Source organism: Bicyclus anynana, chromosome 11, assembly GCF_947172395.1.
Source record: "Bicyclus anynana chromosome 11, ilBicAnyn1.1, whole genome shotgun sequence".
NCBI classification, from domain to species: domain Eukaryota; kingdom Metazoa; phylum Arthropoda; class Insecta; order Lepidoptera; family Nymphalidae; genus Bicyclus; species Bicyclus anynana.
Window position 1 is genome coordinate 11012132 of NC_069093.1, and position 25789 is coordinate 11037920.

Below are 25789 nucleotides of genomic sequence, written 5' to 3' on the forward strand. Positions count from 1 at the left end.
CGAGTGGATGCGCCATTATCCAACGGGCGGGGATCGTTGCCATGACCCCTCGGAGTTGAGTCCGACATCTTTAACGTATAACTCTGAGGCTATGACGTACGTACTGTTACATCCCTAAATTCTATATTAATAACGCAGAGCTGCGACACAGATATAAATGATCAGTCAGCAATATAATTATTTGCTATAAAAATCGTAGCTCTGTCTCAAACATTCAGTCGTTCTGGTAATTAGCCGAATTGCTGACCAGCTACGCCTCTGGTTTCTGCCTGCTGGTCTGGACTAGTAGTAAGGCTAAGACCCTGACAATTATAGTTGCCTATAGACCCTTCGAAGGGCCTCGCGAGTGGCGAATATAAAGTGATCAAAAGTAAATTTAGCATTAAAGTCTGGTATAGTGTTGTTGTTGTTATAAGAATTATAGAAATTGAATAATAAACTAGTTTCAGTAAATAAAGTGTTTTTCTTTAAAAACACCGAGCCCGAGAATAACAGTACGTACGTGTTGATTAAATTAGATTTTTTAAGTATTGAACTGAAGTACGAGATACCAAAATATCGGAAATACAATGTACATAATATTTGGACAGATAAACGATTGTTGGAATTTAATTTTATCGTAGATAATAACAATTTCTCATAATGTGGTAACTATTTTACTATCTTTATAGTTTCAAATCATAGATATTTTGATATGCAAAAAAAAACCGTTCCCTGTAAAACACATCACTTCAAAGCTTAAAGATACTGTAGAGCGTACAATAATTGACCTTATAATTTGCCTGAACAAATGCATAACATCTAGTAATCCCCCAACATCAAACTTAATCTCTCCTTAATTTCACGTTAACGACGTCACTTATCAAGGTCTGTAAATAGGTGGTAGACGGACGAAACGAGAGGATAAAGTTAATCTGCCAAATCCACCAAAATAGGTAAACATTGATACATGTCCAGATAACATAGTGATTAATCACGTCATAAGATCTTTCCACTAAGAAGAAATTGTGTTCAAATACCTAAAGCAATTGAATATTATCTTAGTCTAACAAGCTGGTAATCTTTAGAGTAATAAGAATAATACTGAAGATTACATTACTAAAATTAGTCTTTAATTTTTTTTCATTGAATGAGATGGATTCATTAAAATTTGTTGATATAGAATATTTATACAAGAATGGGAAGCGCTTTGCTGCAATCACACCTGATAGTAAGTGATGATGCAGCCTATGGTGAAACACGCTTGTCTAGAAGATGATGATGATTCACTCTTGACTTGAAGATACCCATTTTAAAGATGGTGGGGAAATCGGATGCTGGAAGAGCATTCCAAATCTTTGTAGTGCGATAAGGAAAAAAGAAACTAAACCGCTTAGTACGCGTTCGAGGAATATACGACGTAGCGGTGCAGATATATAAGATGATTTTTATGAATTTTGCAAAATTCCCTTTGAGTAATGGTGGTAAATGGAAGGCTTGAATGACGAATCTTAACACTATTTATAGTTTTATGGGTTGGTTTCAATTTCACTCCAATTAAACTTAAACTCTCAGAGAAGCAATTTTAAGCAAAAGTTTGAAAAATGTAACAGAATAGGAATGAAAGTCATAATATCAGAAGAATGCTGAAAATGCGATTTGCAAGTGGAAGGACACAAGAACAGAGGAAGGCCAGACAAGAGATGGTAGAAGAGTGTGAAAGGATATATAAGTATAAGAAATCATTTCCTTTTATGTACCAATATTAAGTGAAGTTAAGTTGATGGCCACAACTAAGTGGGCTAAGGAAAAAAAGATGATGACTCGTACTCGTGGTTTTGCGAACATGACATCCCCGATGACACAGCGTCTTTGCCGGGAAAGATGAAGTCCTCGATTTCTAACAACATCCGAACGTTAGCTCCATCCACGATCACAGAGCGTCAGTACTGACTGGCAGAACGGCCTAAGTAGAGGTCCGAGTCTCAGAGATAGACCCTTAGAGAGTCGATCCGCCCATCATTTCTTCTGATTCTGCTCTATTAGGCAATGCAGCAATGCTTCTACGCTCGCCCAAAACACCCGGTGACGCCGCTATTCGTGGTTCCATTAGGGAGCCTACAGCACTTGCATTATCACGAAAAAATCTACGCTGCGTCTTGCCATATATGTTCCGACCCTGACAGTCAGCCGACACGCGCTATGCACAAATGCACGATTACATGACAGCAGGCAGGGACGGTTCTTAGGTGTCGCCGCTTCATTCATTTTGATTTATATCTCGTTGATCGGGAAGTAGGTACTCGGTGACTGAACTATTTATAGTTCAGATACTTCACGATGTCGTTCCTCCCTTTCCAGTGACGTGTAACATCTGAAACATCTATGAATCTAGATTCGTCTCATTCTAAAAATGCCTAATTTGTAACGAGTACACAAGTCATTTAATTACTTGTTAGGGTTCCGAACGTACGTCGTACAAAAACGGAACCCTTATAATATCACTCACGCACATTTTAATGTCTGTCTGTTTTCTCCGAATCTACTGGACCAATCCAGTTGAGGTACACATATCAATTCTTGTGACCCAAATACGTGAATAGGTAAAATTTGAAAGTTGAAAAAAAAACTTTTACAGACTTCATCGTGTGATACATCAAATGAAAGGTAATAAGAGGATTTTAAACATATTATTTTTATTTTTTTTTGTGATTTTAAAATAAATAGTTTCCAAGTTATTAAAGAAAATTTACCAGTCCCCCTGGATAAAGGGTCTCCAAAACCTAAAGTTTTGAAAAGAATACAGAAGTTAGCTTTCTACTTGAAAATTTCCGAATAAACTCAGGACTATAAAATTTTAGAATATGAAGGTTTCTTTTGGGGGGCAAGATGGAAAACACAAAACAATTATTCTTACTGCATCATGTGACACATCAAATTAAAGAGCTTCTTAAGAGGATATATTTTATTTGTAATTTTAAAATAAATAGTTTAAAAAAAAGTAATGTAAAAAATACGATGAAATTTGACCATTCGCCCCTTTGATTATATAATCAAAGATTCGCTTCCCTTCCTTCACTCCCTCCCTTCCCTTTTCACCGAAATCATTATACCTAAAATTTTGTCAAAAACATGATAGTTTATCATCGTTCGGAACCCTCATCACGCGAGTTCAACTCGCACTTGTCCGGGAAGTCGTCAGATCTCTTCTTTTACCAAATTCGCAATTCGCTAAAGTTAAGCGTTTTTAAGGACTTGAATCCTCGTTCAATATTACAGACGTATTATCTTTCCAGTAGGTAGGTATTGTTGGAATATTCTATCGATCATGCACAAACAAACACCGCAAATCAGTGCTGATTCTGTAATCACGATCGTTTCAGTATTTACTTTTCTGATTCAATAATAAATATGCGAATCGTGTGTCAGTGTGTATAGAGGCGTGGTACAAATTAGCTAAATCCGCCATATTGTCAGCAATGTTATAAACAAGTTTAATCTATATTTCTACTATATTTTACTATATTTCGTCTTTCAGTAGGAAATATTGTTATCGTCGTGTCGTGGTTATTTTTACCGCCAAGCATCATCGTTATGTTTTTGTAAAAAAAAAATTTAACTTATTTATAAAATGGAAATAAAAATGTTCGTTTCCGTTTACAACATATTTTATTCAATTTTATTTGTCATTCAATTTACTAAACTACTTTTTTTTAATTTTCGTTAGCCTAACGTAGAAAAGGTTGGGGAACTCTGAATCAAAGGTTAAGGCTTAAAAACCTTCCCTCTGGTAAATTATAGCAAGGCAGCGCATTCTAGGACGGGTTCTTTATGCTAATATTCTGGTGCTAGTAGGTTTAATGTGAGAGATTCTTATTATAGCCGTGCAAGATCTACTACTCCCATGAACAGTAAAGTCAAAGTCAAAGTCAAAATTCATTTATTTCAAATAGACTTAGTTTACAGGCTCTTTCAAAACGTCAGGTAATAATATTAAACTTAAGATAATGGTGATAATAATCATTCGAAAACTTAAAATTAAAGTTACGAGTAATAATACGCTCCCGATATTTTTCATTTATTTTATATTTCGGCCACTCTCATAGTGAGATTAACCATGTAAGTAAGAGATATTATAATGCACAAGTGTGTGCGCAAACACAGGTGCACTCTCTATTCCCTCACTCTCACAGTCCGTTGGGTCAGCAGACCGACATGACCGGTGAAAGATCAGTGAACAGTAATAAGATTTTATTATAAGCACTAGCTGACCCACTGTGGTTCAACGACCACTATCATGCTAGCCACTCACCATTCAATAAGTTGACATGTCTGCAGCGCTAACGGCAGGACATCCAATAAAACTGCTCGTGTATTTGGTCGCGATGTGCATGACATCACGCAAATCGCGACCAAAACACGATCAGTTTTATCGGATGTCCTGCCGATAGTGCAACAGGCACATGGACTTATTGGATGGTGAGTGACTAGCATCTAGGATTTCCAACATTTTTTCAGAATAATATAGTATTTTTTTAGATTTAAGCTCTAAATAAAAAATATATATAATAGTAAATAGAAAATCATATTCAAATTAAAAAAAAAACTAAATTAATAACTAAAGTGTCAAAATTTTAAAAGGAGTATCCTATTTACCCTAATTATCTTGATATTTCCACCGCACAATCCTCAAACTCCTTTTGTCGATCTAGTAAAAAGATTCTCAATTTTTTGCTAAAGATCGCAAACCCGAAATACTAGATATTACACTATAATATATAGTAAAATTACCATATATTATAGTTCGATTGGCAACCCTACTAGCATCAGATACTAATGACAATGACCTGGACAGACGGCTTAAACAGCTCTCCGAGATACGGGGGTGTAACACCACCAATTTCCCAACTACGGCCCGAGTATTCTTACTGATCATCATCATCGTCATCTCCTTACCCTTATCCCACTTAAGTGGGGCCGAAAAAATATGTCAATCTTTTCCATTCGTCTCTATTATTCGTCAACTCATCATCCACTCCTTTTACACACATGTCCTCTTTCACACACATGTTCTTGTGATCTGAAGCCGCTTAGGTTATCAACTGGATCACAGAGGCAGTAGTGTTTTTCGAAGACAAGTGATTGGCAACTGAGGACTTAACTTTTCATATATAATGTCGAGGAAAACTATACAACTTAATTACGATTTACTTTGACGGTGTGGGGTCTGGACGTTAGATAACTGATACTGTTAGATACTTCCCAAAGTCGTCGCCGTCATCAACCCATATTCGGCTCACTGCTGAGCTCGAGTCTCCTCTCAGAATGAGAGGGGTTAGGCCAATAGTCCACCACGCTGGCCCAATGCGGATTGGCAGACTGCACACACGCAGAGAATTAAGATAATTCTCTGGTATGCAGGTTTTCTCACGATGTTTTCCTTCACCGATTGAGACACGTGATATTTAATTTCTTAAAATGCACACAACTGAAAATTTGGAGGTGCATGCCCCGGACCGGATTTGAACCCACACCCTCCGGAATCGGAGGCAGAGGTCATATCCACTGGACTATCACGGCTCCTTCCAAAGTAATTATGGTTAAAACTCCATAGTTGCCTATGGTGCATAGGCATGGGCATGGGCTACCAAACCAACTTTTATAAAAAGTCTGGCCATTTTTAAAACAATCTTATTAATTTTTAAATCATCTATTTTTTACCTGTTACCTAGTCGTCTTGCCAACGTAATGATCTATAACTCACGTATCAACCACGGAAATATAATTTTCGCGAATTATGTAACTAATTTGCGTTAGGTGTGTGTAAAGTTTCTAATAATACCCGTCTATCGCAAATAACTCGAGAGTAACAAATTAGTAGTTTCCACTAGGAGTGTTGGCATATAAAATCATGCTTGATCAGCTTTTAAATGGAAGACTGGTATGGGTGTGTCTCATATATAACAAACTAGGCTTGAGGTGACAGCTATCATCATCTCCAGCCGATGGACGTCCACTGTTGGACATCTATTTATAGGGAGTTAAGAATATAACGATCCTGAGCCGCTTGCAACTAGCGGCTCCCTGCGACAAGTCCTATTTACTAGTACTTTATACGTATCCAAGTATACGTATAAAATGCTTGAAGAAAAGCTTTTAATGATCACGTATGTACACATTTTTAATTGGTTACTTACTGATACAGATATATTTATATATTTTTCCAGTTAGGAAAGTTTCAAGAATAATTTCCTTAAGGTTTCGAAGCCTTAAGGAATAACCGACTAAATGAACTTTCTGAAACTATTATTCCAGAATGTCAAAAATCGGTTTTAAATCCAGCAATAATTAGTTACATAAAAAAGTCGATCAATAATAATCATTTTAAAGCAAATTAAATGCTCAGTGATGTTCAAATAAAAATTATTTCAAATCAGTCCAAACAAACCATTTACGTTCCCAAAATAATCGTAAACATCAAACACCCCGTAAGCGTTGCGTCGAAATTCAAACTGGCGTTAATTTGTTTTCCGTGGCTGATAATTTGTGATATAGAATTTCGCGATACAATTACAAGTCGTTTAACGCGTCGCAAGAGCACACAGTCGTGATCGAGACATTATCGCGTGCGATGCTTCAGGAGGCAGAGCGCCGGGGGATGATGTGGCAGACGACCGGCCGCGAGTGAGCCGCGCGCACGGAGCCATGCACGACCCGGAGTCGCCCGCCAGCCGCGAGGAGGCCCAACTCCTGCCCGACGAGTGGCTCAAAGTCAAGACTGTCCCCGGGAACGGCAACCTCTCCCCCGGAGTCTACTACCCCACTGGCACTGGCAGCAAGAGGTTCGATCAGCGACCTGTGCCGTCTTCGCCCACCAAATCCCTGTACTGTCGCTTACTGTTTTGTTTTATGTTTTATGTGGATTTATTTAAATTATGTTTATGTTTTATTGTTACACATTAAGAATATTAACATTGACGAAGGCCGTAGCGTCGTAGAGCGTGATCTACGCGTTCACACTTGTACTCCAAGTGCATATGTTTAATCATTGAATCGGAACTGTGTAATCGATATTCTGTATACTTGTTTACAGGAGCCGCTCGCATCGACACGGCGCTTCTAGAAGAACGAGACGAAGGGCGATCCTCAAAAATGGCGAATGCAATATTCTCAAGTCACGGATCTCACAGCGGCGTTTGCGGTTCCTTCAGGATATGTTCACGACACTCGTGGACGCGCAGTGGAGGTGGACTTTACTGGTGTTTACGCTCTCCTTCATTTTGTCCTGGCTGGGATTCGCTCTTATTTGGTGGCTGATTGCATTCACCCATGGAGATCTGGAACTGGATCATCTACCGCCTATGCAAGAAAGCAACGGTTGGAAACCTTGTGTCTTTAACATCTTCGATTTCACATCATGCTTCTTGTTCAGTATTGAAACGCAACACACCATCGGTTATGGCGCCCGTACGACTACGGAGGAATGTCCTGAGGCGATATTTATTATGTGCTTACAGAGTATAGTGGGTGTTATGATTCAAGCGTTCATGGTGGGAATTGTGTTCGCCAAAATGACGAGACCCAAACACAGGACACAAACACTTTTGTTCTCGAAACACGCTGTAGTCTGCCAGAGAGACGGTGAATTAAGTCTAATGTTTAGAGTCGGCGACCTGAGGAAGTCACATATCATCGGTGCCAGCGTAAGGGCCCAATTAATTCGCTCCAGGACAACAAAGGAAGGAGAACTTTTGTCGCATTATCAAACAGAATTAGAGCTGAATGCTGACGGTTGTGATAGTAATCTTTTCTTCATCTGGCCGATAACGATGGTGCATCGGATAAACGCGAACAGTCCTTTCTATGGAGTGTCAGCTGCGGATGTACTTCAAGAAAAGTTCGAGATCGTAGTTATTTTAGAGGGAACAATCGAATCGACGGGTCAAACGACGCAAGCGCGCTCTAGTTATACGACAAGTGAAATAATGTGGGGACACAGATTTGTGCCGTTAGTGACATACAATCGTGAACGTCAGGGATACGAAGTAGATTATTCTAAATTCGAGGAGACCACTCAGGTCGACACGCCATTGTGTTCCGCCAAGGAACTAGACGAGTTCTACGGAAACCAAGCTGATCGCAGATCTATCGGTGAGTTTTTGTTTAGACTAAGACCAAGCGCTGAATTTGGTGGTTGGATAATTGTGCAGAACGAAAAATTATAACTGTTTTAATGTTTGCTTTTTATGTCAGCTTATCTTAGCATAAATGATATTATCTCGTTGATACGTCGGCATTTAGAACATCAAATTTCTTGTTAACAAGATCATCAAGTCTGTATCTACAGTCGTAACTCGAGTGTCGCAGATTTGCATTTCCGCGGTGCGATGCTTAGAATTTATCTACGACAGTATTTATCTAAGGTCAACAAACGAACTATCTCAGTTGTTACTTCAAATGATAATACCCTATTTATTACCTAAGGATTGATTGCACGGCGGAATAACAATTTTCACATTAATATGCTTTTAACCTATTTTGCACACATTAAACACAATCATACTATTTAACGATCATTTGCACCAAGTTCTCTTACTGTTTTCTTATAATTATTTTATTTTAATCAGACATAAATTATACTGTGTTTCTATTAAACAAACACATAAAATTTAATAGGTTAAACGGATACATATATTATTATTTTATTAGTTTTACGAAAAAGAAGCAAACTTCAAACGAAATCAGAAAACTGTTTTCGTAGCATTCTGTGATTGCCATCGATTTCCATTGTATTAGTTTATTTTAGGTATTTTCGTAATAAACTTAATTCAATTTTCATTTTTTTAATCTCATGTGATTCTGGAATTATTAATATGGCTCATTTTGTAGTGAGTTGTTGATGCCTAAAGTATATACCTACATAATACTACAATTTTGCCTGAATCACAAATAGTTTCTGAGAAGTGAGAACAACAGGGGATATTAGTGTTGATGTAGATACCTTTATTATTCATAACTTCTTAGTACATTCACGTGAGCTCTTGTCAAGCGTCGCATAACTTATATAGTTACTACTTGTATATACTCGTATATACGATTAAAGTATCAGCATCACTGCATATTATAAAGTTTATTCCGTATCTGTATGTTTAAAATGCTAATCTCAAGCAGTTATAGATATAACTCTCGGTATATATATCAGATTTTATATAGGAAATCATCTATCTATTTACTATATAAAAATAAGTCGGGTTTTCCTTCCTGACGCTATAACTCCAGAACGCACGAACCGATTTCCACGGTTTTGCATTCGTTGGAAAGGTCTCGGGCTCCGTGAGGTTTATAGCAAAAAAAATAGGGGTAGGGTAGGGTAGGGTAGGGTAGGGGTAGGGGGTAGGGTATGGATAGGGTAGGGTGGGGCTAGGGTAGGGGTAGTTAAATGTTACATCGACTTTCACGCGGACGAAGTCGCGGGCGTCCGCTAGTCGATTATAATAATAAATAACATAATAGGTAAAAATAGCTTGAGATGAAAGTTTTATGTATATTATGTGTATGGTTTTAAAAAGTTAATACTTTATACCAATGGTATACTTTATACCAATAGTATACTTTATATAAATAATACCTACTTTAGAACTGTTTTAATAAAAACAAAGCTTTGATAAAGTTGCACTGTTTGTAGAGTGTAGAACCTACGTAGCTTCAATTTAAGTTATTATCAAACGTTTCAATAGTCTCTTTAATTTTTCACGTTCAGTATTCTACCTTCCCTATTAACTATGAATGTATTAAAAAAAATTAAAATATATTTTTTTTTAAATTTATGTACTAAAATGATTATTGTGCACAAATATAAAATTTTCGTTGTAGTAGAGTTCTTTGTGACAAAGCTCGGCCAGGGAAGTACTCTATTTCATTTTTGATATTTAGTCACAGCACAAGGAAGTAATCAATTCACAATTATTTTATTTAGTGAACTCCCCATTCGGTATGAAACCAGATAAATTTTCGTGGAACCCCGCTTACGAATCGTGAGCCCCATTTTTATGTCACGTCAACGTAGACCCCCGCCGAGTCCTACGTATACCCCTGGGGGTCCATCTGGACCAGTCTGGGAATCGATGGTATTTACCTTTGAAATTACAGGTGCTTAAGCCTTAGTAGCGTAGGCACCGACAAGCAAAAGATTTAAAATTAGTTCTTTCCCACCGTAATCTTGACAGGATGTATCGCAACGGTCAAATAATTCAATGTCAAATAATTCAACACTCCCCTTTTTGACACAGGATATACATGTAATATTTCTCTCACGTTTCAAGAACAATTGTCAGTGCAAATGGCTAATTTAGCGCCATTTGCCCGAAGAGCAACATAAACAATTTGGTTTTGTATTACTTAAATTGTCAGACAGGCGATTGAATTTACTGCTTCACATTATTATACTAATGGGTAATTTACCGTCTGCATTTCATGTGGAAGATATAGTTTTTTAGTTTATCTACACAATTTTTTTAATTTTCAACAATGCTTATGAAAATATATTCACGAAATATGAACTTAGAAACGAAATCCAGTATTTTCCGCAAGGAGTTTTGAGATCCCAGGCAACCAATTGTCAGGGCTGTAGAGTGAGCAACCTCCTTACATTAAACGCGGTCTCAAGAGTTACATCTGTATCAAACTGGTCCAACAGCCAACCTTCTCAAAGTGTTGGTCATAGCTTTGCGCTGTGTAGACCTCTGAAACAACTATTGTATTACTGTATCTGAGTTTTTTTTATAAATATTACTCAACTTGAAAAAATCCAGTCCTCCTGCTGGGTGTTTTGAGGGCCTAAGCGATTGTCAGGGCTCTAGAGTGAGGTACCTCCTTACAGTACACGCAGTCTCAAGAGTTACTACCATCTGTATCAAACTCTTGGTCCAACAGCCAACCTTCTTAAAGTGTTGGTCATAGCTTTGCGCTGTGTAGACCACTGAAACAACTATCGTATTACTGTATCTGAGGTTTTTTTAAAAATCCAGTCCTCCCGCTGGCTGTTTTGAGGGCTACTCTAGAGTGAGGAACCTCCTTACATTAAACACAGCCTCAAAAGTTATTACCATCTGTATCAAACTTTTGATCCAACAGCCAACCTCCGTAAAGTGTTGGTCATAGCTTTGCGCTATGAGACCATAGAGATATTTAATAAATATTATTACTTATTTACTTTGATTGGCATTAAAAAAACTTGTTGAGGGCGTTTATTATTTATGCTAAATAGGGAAATTCCAAAGGAATATTTGCAACATTGAAATATTTTTGTTTATAATTTTGTAAATTGTGAATTCGATAGTTTTAGATGCTACGAAGCCCACATACTGGTATATTTTTTAAAGATCTTCCCACTTATATTGTTTGAATAAGGAGGTAATGAAGGCTTAAGTTATTTTGTATATTATTACGTCTACGAGTGATGCCACAAACCTATTATAATAATTTTAGCAGTTTTATCAAAATTATTGAATTATGTGTATATCTTTTACTTTTACGTTCTATTTTTTACTTTTTTGTAAATATACTGATATGTAATGTTAATGCTGATAACCATGGCTCAATGAAATCAATGCAAGTATGTAAGTGATAAAAATCCTACTAAAAATACATCACACTAATGCCATTGGTCACAATCATTGTATTCTGTAATCTTCCTGCACTTTTTGTTATTTAAAGCATAGCATAGCATCCGCATGTAACTAGTTCGAGACTTATTTTCATATAACATATTTATTATTTTATTTGTATACATACTATATTTGGCGTCAAGTAAAAAGAGCGTAGATGGTCGACCTGCGGCAGTGAGCTTTTTTTCATTTCGAATTACGAAAGAATGATTTTTTTTCAATTTAGGTGCATTAATGTGGTAGAAGTATTCTTCAACCGTCAACGGCAAAGCAAATAGTTATGATTTTCACATGTTTAACAAATAGCGGGCATCCGGAAGTTTTCAATCGGGGATTTACGGGTATTGTTAATAATAATCATTATTAACAACCCATGTTCGGGTCACTGTAGAGCACGAGTCTCCTCTCAGAGGATCCAGTCCACCACCACTGAAAAGTTGGAGGTGCATGCCCCGGATCGGATGCGGTCCAATACTAACACCCCAATTTATTTAACACTAGTGGACCCGGTCAAGCTTCGCTTTGACTTATGTGCACTTCTTCCCTATCCCTACTCTACACTACTGTACCCCTACCATACCCTACCCCTTGACTCTTAAACGTTTGTATGGGAAATAGAAAAGGGTTGTTTTTATGGTTTTCCCGGCAAATATTCTAATTTTTCTCACCTTTTAAACCTTCCCTATACCTCCACGAACATTTGAAGAGATAAATCCGTTCAGCCGTTCTCGAGTTTTAGCGAGACTAACGAACAGCAATTCATTTTTATATATATAGATAGATACGCACCTCTTCTCGTGATTTTCTGAAATTATTAGGTAGATCATCAACGCTCTTTTTAATCGACACATTTATTTATATATATATTTTATGTTTTAAGTATATTAAGGTAGATTACAATTGCGTATAAAGATAGAGACAGATTTGCCTAATATTTGACTTTCAAGACTAAAGATTCAATAATTCTTTAATACTTAAACTAGACAAATGAAGAATTTATTTAATTTTTAGGTTTTATGTATCCTTATTACCTTATTACTTTTGCAAGCGATACCAGTTTGTCTCTACCTTAAGGTGCCTCCCATACACACAATAATATTGTCAACATTTTGTCGATAAAGTAGGGTAAAGCCGTATATACAGATGATCAAAAAATATTCTGAAGACGGTTTGGTAAGGTGACAGCATAAACGCGATTGAGTGTGTAAGCTAATTGAAGCTACAGCAGAAGCGCATTGTTAAATAATTTGGAGTGATATAAGGGAAGACCTTTGACATCGAAGCCCGTTTACCAAAAACCCGTTAGCAACCACATGTCTCTTCTTAGCTAACGCTCCTTCAGTATCACAAACAAGCCTTTCCACCACCAAAGCCTCTTCCAATAAATATCCATCGCGAAAATCTATACATACCATAAATATTAATATTGTACTCAAAATTACAGTAACATTTTACTTTCTTATGGGGTACCAGTTAAAATACTTAACGCTAGTTTATTGACAGTATTATATTAACAATATATTATTGTCAATAATATTATATTGTCACCATTTTATTGACAATATTTTATTGTCAATAATATTATATTGACAATATTTTATTGGCAATATTATTGTGTGAGTGCAGCGGACGTAACTGTTTGTTTGTGATGTGTCGCAGAGAGCACGGAACACTTGGTGCTAAAGATGCCCGAACGCCCCGCCCGCCCAGACAGCCCCGCGCCGCCGCCCAAAGCCGAACAGAAGAACGGTGACTTCACTGTCACATTGTAGAAAGAGGTTTCATACCACGATAGCATGGCGTTGAAGTACGGTTTCAATATCTAGTAATGCTACGATAGGTAACACATAGGGCGATGCCTTATTAGTGCGTTGCGTTGCGCCGTCGCAATGGATCATTGTATGCTACACCTGCGTTGCACAAACCCAGTCAGTACCAAAAATGAGCACATTGTCCGTTGAAACGTCACCTGTGTCGAAGCAAAGCTTAATTGTGGCATGTAATTTAAAATATATAGAAAACGACGCAACGCACTGATGGGGATTCGCTCTTGTTCGTAGTTCGGAGGCCATATTTCACTTATGATTGGTGTAATAATGCATGCCAGAATTCGGGTAAATGTAAAAATATGGGTAGTTAAATGACTATTTGTGTGAAGTTGCTATACTTACTAGCTACCGACTGAAATTTTTGATGGAAAACTGATAACTCAAAACAAAACAGTAAGTATAGTTTAATGGTTTACATACAACAAATGTATAATTTTGGTTTCTAAGTCACAAAAGTACCTATATGAAAATGTAATTCCATATTTTTAATGGTAGTCCACTTTTGGTTCAGTTAATGTAGTTCACTACCAATAATATAACTAAATATGGATTGCATAAAGTAATAGTTAATTAACTGTTAATTCAAAAATAATACAAATATTTTAATTTTTATAACTATTAAGACCGAGCTAGATACAGTGTTATAGATCCAAATGTTTGCATTTTCTCAATTGATTTATTTTTGCTAGTCACACTAAAAAGTAATTAATTATTTATAGAATTATTCCTCCATATAATAATATACCCTCCCTAGTGAAGAAAGAAAGTGTTTGTGATTGTTTTAAAAGGTTGTGCAAAATACTAAAACGCATTCCAAAATATTTTTGTATGAGAATTTTTAGCTAATTATTTTAATATGATAATAGGTAAAATGTAAAGTATTTTTAGAATCTCGTTTGAAGAAATATTTTTAAAACAAATGAATCTTATATGAAATCAAAATGTACCTATTGTCTTCCTGAAGGATGTGTATTTTAAATTAATCACTGCTAACATTCCATTATATATTTTAATTATACAATATTCGAATATCAGATGTATATTTAGGTATAAGCTTACGTGTATAATAAATATTTAGAATGTCATCAAAATACCGTAATGGTCTAAGACCCGGCATCAGAAATATATACTCTCATCAGTTATTTATTAGTGATAAGAAATAAATGATAGATAATATTCACAGTGCGTAGTTAAATAGCGTCCATGTCCAGATACATATTACATCAAATCTAAGAAACCGTGAACTAGATAAAAGGTAATTAATACAGAATTACATTGAGCTTAAAATGAGCTTTCATTTTACAGATTAGACGATTACATAATTGATGAGGGTATATTATATAAATAATATTTACTTACCTATGTTTATATCTGGAAACCTCTTAGTTGTAATGGTGAAAGAAGGCAACCTTTTTTTAATTGTTTTAACTAGTGCACGGTTTCTTTAATTAACCAATGAGGGAAGTAGATAAAATAAATTTAATTAAAAATGTAATCTTTTGATATTGTCCAACCGCTATTTAACTAGGTAACCTATTTGAAATGTGGTCAATGTCCATCATTTATTTCTTATCCCTAGTAAATAACAGATGAGGGTGTATATTTCTTATGCCGGATCTCGTACTATAAGTTACCATTCTCGTGTTGTTATGAAAGAATATTATGTAAAATCTCATATTATATTTAACTATTTTGTCATGTTGGCATTATTGTTATCAATATTTGTTTTATTGTAACAATGTGTATGTCATCATAATATACAAGAGATAGCGATCACAGTGTATATGAATAAATCCCCTTCGATGTAAATATTGAATGAATAATTTATGTTGTTGCGTTGATTCGTGTTTAATTTACAATGCCTTTAAAAGCGTCACTTGCGAAGTTACATTTCAATTAATAGGTACCTAGCGCTAGTTTGTGACAATGTGTTTATTACTCTAGTTCTCTAGTAGTCTCTAGTTTGTCTCTATTTCTCTCTCAGTAACACCATACTAAAAAAAGAGAGAGGTAAAGAGGAATCCAAAACTAGCACTATCAAGTTAAAGCCATCGTTAAAGAATAGTGTAGCGCTATTCTTGCTAGAATTGCTACTTAATTAAACAATGTTTTTATAACTCTGCTGTGTGTCTCGAGTTTGTCTCTACACCTCTCTGTCTAACACCATGCAAAAGATAGAGATATATAGAGACAAAACCGACACTCGGACTGTCTAGTTAAAAAAACATCGTTAGATAATAGTGCTGCGGAACTGAGTACTCATTTACCAGGGTCCAGGATGACATTTATATGCCTAAATTAAATCAACTACCGCATTGGTCCCGTAGCAAATTCGGCAACAATTATTCCAGGGGTTCAGGGCTAGGCCAATAAAAATAAAAAGATTTGGTTGTGTTACGAGTTTATGCAGCTATTTTCAACATACAAAATCCAAGTGCTCAAATTCATTTAGTACATGTGCTCTCAGCATAAAATAAAATTAAAATATTTAAAATACGAAGTAAGGAAAAACATTTCGGATCATAGATATTTTCAGGGATCTCTGTTAATTGAAATGTGGTTATAACATTTTCTTATGGATAAGTTTTTTATAATTGGGGTTAAAATATTAACCCCAATTTACAAGATTTGAAAAGTTGTAGGTAGTTTGAACTTATTATTATCTACGTTAAGTAGATACTTGGATATACTTGAAAATTTACAATAGTTTTTCAATGTTTCATTGACTTTTAAAAGTAAATGTAGGCATCTTCCTGATGCTTTTATTTAGTCTTGGAGTTGAATTAAACCGAGAGTTCTATACTAACATAATGCTGACCGTAAGTATTGCTTTTGTGGTGTGAGATTGAAAGGTATGTTGGTTGTGGCGTTTATATTTGGGTGTGTTAATAATTATTTAGTGTGGCGTGGTGGATTTGTCATAATGTCTAACGGACGAAGCATATTAGAAGTTTGGCTCGTAGTGTGCCAACGACTACCTCGGTCCAGTGGTTAGACTACGTGGATTCAGATCACGAGGTCTTGGGTTCGAGTGTGGGTTTAACATGCGACCAAACGAAGTATTTCGTTAAGAGAAATAGACAAAAGTCAAGTCTCGGCGCTACCGGAAATATAGCTATTTCTTTCATTGCGTTGAATCAAAAGAGATGAGACTGGGACTACTAATTTTGTCTTTTTCTTTTCTCGAGATCATTGAATTACTATTGATATGTCTTTCGTCGTATGTTAATGTTAACACCACGTGGCTATGAAACACATTACCTTTTCTTTCTACGAACTTTCAGTGTTTTTAGCAAGGAGTCCCCGTGCCTCGTTATGTCGTCGGTCCTGGATATTATCTACATATAATATACATTGTCATTAATATCTATCTAATAGTGATCGTGATCATGATCGTGATCGATTAGTGAACGTATAGTCAAAATAAAGCGTAATTACCCTGCCAACCTGCATAGTTCAAGAGTGGTGGGTATCAGCTCCATATCTCCATAAGCAACATTTGGCCGGTACGACCAAGTTAATATACTTGTATTATAAGTTCATAATTAGGCGTTTTTCAGTTTAGATCAGCAAGTTTTTAGGATAGGGCCTATTCACTAACTTTGGTGGATATTTACGAAATTTACTAACTGTTAGTGATTCTTAAGTCAGGTGATTTGGTATTCACCATTATATATTACTAACTGATCAAAATGATTAACTGGTATGTTTGACATTGTGATTTTCGTTAACAACAGGTTTTACAAAATAAGAAAAATGCATTTGATTTGATGTTAATTACCGATATTTTATATTATAGATAGTACGTCGAAACTGAGGCCAACAAGGCGCCTAATTGACGTGATTTCATTTAGTCGCATAGTAAACAACGAAAGTTATATAAACAAATAATACATAAATATTGTCTACATTGTCGAGTTGTGTGTTAAGTCGAGAAGTGTAAAAAACTATATATTTATGAATATATAATATGTAAGTAAACACTTGTGCATGTATTGACGGCCTCCGTGGCGCAGTGGTATGCGCGGTGGATTTACAAATCGGAGGTCCTGGGTTCGGTTCCCGGCTGGACAGATTGAGATTTTCTTAATTAGTCCAGGTCTGGCTGGTGGGAGGCTTGGGCCGTGGCTAGTTACCACCCTACCGGCAAAGACGTATCGCCAAGCGATTTAGCGTTCCGGTACGATGTCGTGTAGAAACCGAAAGGATTGTGGATTTTCATCCTCCTCCTAACAAGTTAGCCCGCTTCCATCTTAGACTGCATCATCACTTACCATCAGGTGAGATTGTAGTCAAGGGCTAACTTGTAAATATTAAAAAAAAAAAAAAAATGTGTGTTCAGATGTGCGCTCAGTAGAGTTCTAATGACTTTTTGCGGTGATTTTGTAGACACGTAACATATCTATAGTATAAAATATCGTTAATGATAAATAAATAAAAGTTAGTGACTAGGCCACCTAGTCGTTATGGCCGTGCTAGTACTCGTGGCCGTCTAGTGTGTGAGTACCCTTAGATCATAAATATCTATTAAAATATTTACATTATACGCGACCCGAGTGCCACCTGACCTCCGCTATACATAACGGATTAGTTAAATAACACCACAGAGATTAGAAATAACAGATAGATTTTATGTATGTCAAAAATAATTTATAGGTATAGGTTATACTTAAATTAAAAATTTAAAAGGAGATAGATCGCTTGACCACGACCACACTTGATGGTAAGTGCACGTAATATGGTAAGATATAGTTGTTTTGTCAATGCACTCGCCTAGAAAATATCTATAAAAATTACTCTTACTATTTGCAAATCCTGCCTTAATCATGGATTTTCCCAGAATAAAACGTAGCCTATGTTCTGCTTCAAGGTCCTATTTATAACTGTAGCAAAATTTATCTAAATCGGTTCATCAGATAGTGAAAAGTGTTATAGTGTGTGTAGTGTGATAGTGAAAATTTAGAAATACAAATAATTTGTATTTCCAAATTTAACACTTACTAAATAATTACGTAACTTTATATAATAATCAATAATTCCCAATAAAAAAATACTCCATCTTATTTCTTTAGTTTTTGTGAACAGTTTTTAGAATATTTTAAAACAAAGCCATTTTTCTTGAATAATATTGAAAATTACTGAAACGACGCTTTGTGTCATACTGACTCGAGAATGTATTCGTTTTTTAATTTTGTATTTGTGACGGGTACGAAACCGTCGCGTTCCGTGCGCTCCATCTGCTTATTGATTAATCTGTGGGTAGATACGTCACTTTATACTTAGATACACATTAGCTCGTCTACACCACTCCATAAAGGACTTGTAATAAATGTAAAATTATTTCATTTTCAGGTTACGCATCAATACCCGAGACAATATACGACAAGCCTTCGTCACCTCTCACCAATATGACCGACAGATTAGTGGTTGACGCTCTAAGAAGAGCCAGTTTGTCAACCAAACCGGGTCTCCCAAAATACCCGTCACACTACTTCAACAATGAAGAATGTTCATCTTCCAGTGAAGAGGAGGAATCAAATACTAATGATAGGACGAACGTTATAAGTTAAACTGGTATTAGGCCAATGATTTAGTTTTAGGTAAATGACCAGTTTAAAAATTTTAGATTGGGGGCGCCACATGTATTTCTATGCAGTCTGTGCTTAGTTTGTTATTGGATAAATTAGTTCCATTTATTTCCGCAACATGGTGAGGTGTAATAACTTTCTGGTCATGATAAATAAATTTATTTATACACCACAGTCCATCCAATAGAAAATAATAGTTTTTTATAAACGTTAATTAATTAACTATATTATTGAATAGTATACGTTAAGTGCACTGGATGGAGAAACCAATGGACATAATTTAAAAAGAACGTCCCGTCACAGCGCCATCTGTTATCGAGTAGCTAAATTAGCAAAAAAACGTGGGCAACCAACGACAATACAAACTAATCAATGTGGGTACTTGGTATGTACAAACCATATCCAGACCGCAACTCACCGCTAGACCTCTTCTAGCGGTGAGTTGCGGTCTGGATATGGTCCGAGGACCCATCTTTATACTGGATGAAAAGTTTTTTATAACAAATTAAATATTGCCAATGGTTTGCCCGCGACTTCGTCTGCCCTTAGACCTTTTTAACAGTAGTATCGCTGTAAAAATCGAGTAACTTCTGCCGTTTTCCCAACATTTTCCTTCACTGCTTTGCTCCTACTGATCGTAGCGTGATGAAAAGTATACTGCCCAGGAGTATGATGACTATTTGTACCAAGTTTCGTTAAAATCCGTCGAGTAGTTTTTGTTTCTATAACGAACATACGGACAAACAGACAGACAAGAATTTTATTGATTGTATTTTTGGCATCAATATCGCTCACTTCATCCCCTGATATTTTGGTAATATATTTCATATAGGTACAGAATTGACCTCTCTACATATTTATTCTAAAAGGTAGAGATTATTTCCTTATTTTAAAATTACTTACCAATTGTAGTGTTTTTGAAGGACAACCATTCTCCTAATTTTATACAATTAATTATTAAAGACACATGTTTATTTTTTTTAGGAATAGAGTTTAGGTATGTATTTTCATCTCATTCAGATATTAATAAAAATAATTATCAGATATTTATTGATAGCTGCAAGTTATTTACTTAGAATTACTAATTACATTAGTTAATTATACCTACGTTTATTAACATTGCAAGAATGTACCGACACAGTAATCAAAATGTTTTAATTGTTTATACTTATTTATAAGTTGGTTGTATTAAAACTCGTGTAATTATAAATACCATAATTTATTATAATTATAAAATACATAATAATTATCAGCGACATAAGCTTTTTATTGAAAAAACATGGCGGCGCCTGCGCCGCTTGGGCCCCTGATGTCTGACATTTTAAGTTGGGAATACATTTTGTAACATATTATCGTTAACTGTACCTGTATTTAAAAAAAAAAAGTGTTTTTGATCATGACTTAAGTGCCCCTTTCTCCTCTAACTGTACGAATAGCTTTTAATGGCTTTAAGGCACACCGTTAGTCCAAAGAACGTATATCGTACTTTATGAGTCTGAATATGAGAACTATTATATACTCAGAGGCACAATTATCCACCCACTTATAATATGACGCGAGTATATTAAAGTGCGCGGATAATTGTGCCTCTGAGTATATGAGTCCGGATTCCGACAAATTGCGAATAATCCGGGGATAATTTTGATAGTTTTATAGTAAAAAATACGATAGAGATGATCACGTGACAGTATGGATAATAAAAAATATAGACCCAACATTCAATCATTAAAACTATAACAGCCAAGTTATTTTGTTGCTTTTCCTTATACAAATAATTTGTAACGTTTTTCCTCAAAGTATATTAATTTTATACAATGCCGACATAATGAAATCGTTAGACGTTTCGAATTTAAATAATAATGTAATGTAATAAATCTACTATAGAGAAGTATTTAAAATGTGTTGAACATACTCACAGATCAAGACAAAGTGACGAAAGACGAAATCTGAGCCTGAGATTTCTATTTATTGCTGGACTCTGGTTGATGCAATACTAATTATAATTCATTATTATAATAGAATAAGTGTAATAATTATATGATTTTTTATTACTGTATACTTAACTACTGCTATAAAATTAATAAAAGGAATATATCAATAAATAGGTATATGACAACAGATATGTTCAAATAGCTGTATTAAAATATTAAGTACGAAATGTATTTATTGTTCTAGTTCTAAAAATAAATAAATTTATTTAATTTATTATATATCAGTCCGATCTAATTAGATTTGTAATTTTTATATTAGTGGATATTGCAAATTTCCCTCAAAATGTGATACAAATTTTCATAAAATAATTCTCTGCTAAGGGTGCGATGGTGACAAAGTACCTAAATATAAAAAAAAAATCAATTGCCTGTGTAATTACTACCAATACCAATAGTATTACATACTGTAATTCTAAATTACATTTTTCCAGTTTATAAGTATGTAAAAATCAAAGATTTCATAAACATAAAATAAACAAGGAGCGTAGTAGTAAGTACAAACTGAAGCATTAGCAGAACTAACACTTATTCTAACACATTTATATGTAAAATTAGTGATCCAAAAAGTTAGAATAATTTCCAAAAATTCATAACTAAGTACTAAAGTAACTTTGCCTCAAAAAGGAACTATTTTTGTACAATTCTTTACACGACGTGAATAATTTAAGTAGTTAGTTTTAATTCAAGGATTTATTACAATAAAAAATAATTAGCTAAGTCCATATACTGCATTTTGAAAAAGCAAAAATGTTTGAAAATATAGAAACTTTTACCTAAGTTTATAAAACTTCAAAATTTTTAAATATTTCCAAGATGTATATTAACTTTATATCATAAAGGTATATTGTTAACTGAAATCTGGATGGTTATGTTTTATTATTTATCCATTTCTAGTAAATTTATCGTAGTTGAAATAACTAAAATAAATTCTAACGTCTGATGTCATTCGGATAACAAACACTCTCAGACAGAAATGGTCTCAAAAATTATCTAGGTAAATAACAATATTATGATTTATCCTTATACCTTGGAAGCGCCTTTGAATTCCACTAAATTGGCGTAAACATATAATCTATTGGCACCTTAGTATAATATTTGTACGTTCATAGCAATTCATGTAGCTTGATACAATTTGTCATAAAATATATTTGGATTAAATCCATTTATACATTATTTGAGACATCATATACAAACACTACATCAAATCCAATACATAACTGGTACGACATTTTGTACAATAAAATTTTTAACTATAAAACAGGGGCCGTATGTTTGACTACGTCATAAGGAAATTCGGTTTAGTCATGGTCATACAGATTAATGTTAACCTTTATGTGACATTGAACTTTTAAATGGAAAATTTTCTATCTCCAGTTTGACTATTGATAGAAAACCAATTACTTCTACGGTCCCAATAATAAAATAAATACGCATTAAAAATTTAGGCTTACTCTTAAATCTAAGTACGAAAATTATAAAATTTTGAATTTAATCTAAGCGTAAGTCTTAATTAATACGTGTAATATTCTTATTTATGAGACTGCTAAAGTATAAATCTTACATACTAAGACGGGGTATGAAGCGTGACCCGATAAATTAAAGCTGGTAGTTCTAAGCACCCCGATTAAATTCTCTAGTGTATTCTAAATAAATACTTGGCCTAAGTACCTAAGACCCTTTATTGTTGAAGTAGGCAAGAATTAAGAAAGAATAATTATTAAAATAATTTCAATGTAAATACTTCATTGAAACAAAATGGTTGTGTTGTTCTGACGAAGACTACAAATATTTAAAATCCAAATACACGTGACACACTGAATTGCAGGTAAAAATTATTCATCTCATAAATATGCATTAAGTTTGGCACGTTATTTGCTTAAAATTACTAATATGAAATACAGAAAAATATATTGTTTACTATTTATACAACATACTACAACTCATTTTTCTATAGATCATCTCCAATATTTTATACATTCATACCAATTTCAACCCATCTGTGATGAGTCAAAAAGATGGCTTAATTAACAATTTTATGTATGACAAACTTTCTACTAACAATAAATAATTTTTCCCTAAATGTGAAAGAACAGTATATAATAATTTCAAGTGTGAGTAACAAATATTTTTCAATATATGTGGAAGAAAAGAGGGCCATACTAGGTACATTTTCTAGTCTACACAGCAGATGATCTACGTGTATCTAGTCTACACAGCAGATGATCTACGTGTATCTAGTGTACACAGAAGATGATCTACGTATATCTAGTGTACACAGAAGATGATCTACGTATATCTAGTGTACACAGCAGATGATCTACGTGTATCTAGTGTATACAGCGGATGATCTACGTGTATCTAGTCTACACAGCAGATGATCAACGTGTATCTAGTCTACACAGCAGATGATCAACGTGTATCTAGTCTACACAACAGATAATCTACGTGTATCTTGTCTACACAGCAGATGATCTACGTGTATCTATTCTACACAGCAGATGATCTACGTGTATGTAGTCTACACAGCAGATGATCTACGTGTATCTAGTCTACACAGCAGATGATCTACGTGTATCTTATCTACACAGCAGATGATCTACGTGTATCTAGTCTACACAGCAGATGATCTACGTGTATCTAGTCTACACAGCAGATGATCTACGTGTATCTAGTCTACACAGCAGATGATCTACGTGTATGTCGTCTACACTTATAACCTACTTCAATGTTGCCGTCACTGAAGCGAACGTGTGTCCTTCCCCTGGAGCGATGGTCTGGGAGCGCGCGTCATGCGTCGGTGTCAGCTGACGTCACGAGGATGGGAATGACTGGAGCTGCTACATTCTTCTCTATTATGTGGTTTTCGCTTGTTGACCTACAAAAGACAATATAAAAGATGAGTAACGTTATTTAACACATCTGATATCTCATTCTAATAACCAACTCCATCATAATAATTTCGCGGAGAATTCAGAGAATACTTATTACCTACATACCTACCTAATATAACAATAGAATATTACATAGACTAAATCTAGTTGAATTAAACGAACTCAAATTTGGATTCTTTACAAATTACTACAATCTCACCTGATGGTAAGTGATGATGCAATCTAAGATATACTGATATCAGTATGTAATATAAACTATGCATAATTTCAGTAAGTATGTAAAAAAGGATTCTTAAAACCGTTTCGATAGTACCGCGATTTCGCTTTCGCTTTTTCAATATTTCCATATTTTCGCTTTATCAATATCAAAATAATATAGTCCATGTCAATATTTACTTCGATTTCAATTACAATATTACTAGGTATATACTTTGTTTCAAGTTTGTTCAATATTATTATTTTAAGTTTTAGTTTTAAAAGTACTTTAATTTTACTTACTTATTAATTTTATGGTGGCTATGCCCATTCCCCGCGTGGTTTATACCATTAGGAGTGAGTCCATGAGCTTTCTTCATACTGGCATGGCTGTGACTTCTATGTATGTGTCCGTGTTCTTTTTCCTTCACCTCAGTCACCACAGCTGGTGGATTATTGTTATATATCTCTAAACCATTGTCAACGGCTAAATGTGAGTGGCTTGCGTTTCTAGTTTTTTCGTTAATATGTTGGACAAAGTTGTTTTGTGCCATTAGTCTGTTTTCTCTGACTCTTGCTTCGGGGATCTTGATTTCGATGTGCTCGTCCAAGGACATTGAGTCAACAGAACTCATGTCCAGGGTATCGTTGGAGAATGTCTTGGGAATGGTTCCCAGCATACGATCTGTAACATTTAATGTGCAATTAATATAGAAATGCGAACCTTAACAATGATTTCCCGGCACCTACAATCTAAACACCGTTAATGGAAGAGTGAATAGGTACTTTCTAAGCAAGCAAGTCTCATAGTGGGAATCAACAATTCCATCAGGCATGATAGTAGGCAAGCGCATGGTTATTGATCAAAAAGAAAAATAATGCGCTAACGCTAACGCTAACGCTGTGGGTTCAATTAGTCTCCGTTGATAAGAATCTCCTTACAAATCTTATGTTTGAACACTTATTGCAAAAATAAAATTTAAAAGATCTGAAATATGAAAAACAAAACTGAAAAAAATTAATATTTTAATCTTTTATATCGAATTTCACGCCAACAAATTAGCTTAATATAAAGAAGACATTGTATTGAAAATCTATATGAATAGAAGTAACATGTATGTGAGAAGTATACCTAAGCAAAACATTAACCACGAGGATGTTTAGAAACGTTAGCTAATAAAAAACGACGCAAAGCTCAGGTAACTAAATGGATGCAAATTCTAAGAATATGCAAATTACCTTTGAGATAATAAATTATACAAATAACGTCAGAGTGAAGAGGTTGCTAAGGTAAAGACTTACCCAGTTTCTGCGAAGTGGAGACCGTCGCTCGCAACTCGTCGAGTTGTTTTGCGGAACATAGGGGAGTGTCGACCTCGTATGTGTTGTTAAATCTAGTGTAATCCACCTGAAAACATTTTTTTTAATGATATTAATGTAATTAATGACTTTATAGCAATAACTATTTTCTTAGGGATCTTAGCTTATGTTTTTGGAATAAAATCTTATTTACTTTACATCAACCATCAAGTGACAAGATTAGCGAATTGCTGTCCTCAAGCACATAAAAGATTCTAAATTAGGAAGATGCAACTATTTTATAAGAGGTAGCGCACGTAAAGAATAAAAATATTTCAAACTTATAGCCCG

General features: G+C 34.9%; 2 protein-coding genes across 10 annotated transcripts in view; one reads left to right on the plus strand and one right to left on the minus strand.

The window, feature by feature from the left end:
* The window catches only part of LOC112049055 (G protein-activated inward rectifier potassium channel 3-like), a 33327-nt gene extending 13073 nt beyond the window's left edge, over positions 1-20254 (plus strand). The window contains exons 1-3 of one of the 6 annotated variants that reach the window (XM_024086802.2): positions 6567-6863; positions 7073-8130; positions 18827-20254. In XM_024086802.2, the coding sequence (XP_023942570.2) occupies positions 6685-6863; positions 7073-8130; positions 18827-19044 (1455 nt within the window). In that variant the 5' untranslated portion in view covers positions 6567-6684 and the 3' untranslated portion in view covers positions 19045-20254. Of the gene's footprint in view, positions 1-6566; positions 6864-7072; positions 8131-13304; positions 15314-18826 lie in introns of those variants that run through there. The other 5 variants (XM_024086803.2, XM_052884322.1, XM_052884321.1 and 2 more) reach the window with 5 other exon arrangements.
* A 10-nt stretch (positions 20255-20264) lies between these two features.
* Positions 20265-25789, minus strand: part of LOC112049054 (G protein-activated inward rectifier potassium channel 3) — a 55475-nt gene continuing 49950 nt past the window's right edge. For all 4 annotated transcript variants that reach the window (XM_024086799.2, XM_024086798.2, XM_052884320.1 and 1 more), the window contains 3 exons: positions 25442-25547; positions 24443-24824; positions 20265-23928 (listed from right to left, as the gene is read on the minus strand). In XM_024086799.2, the coding sequence (XP_023942567.1) occupies positions 23841-23928; positions 24443-24824; positions 25442-25547 (576 nt within the window). In that variant the 3' untranslated portion in view covers positions 20265-23840. The remainder of the gene's footprint in view (positions 23929-24442; positions 24825-25441; positions 25548-25789) is intronic.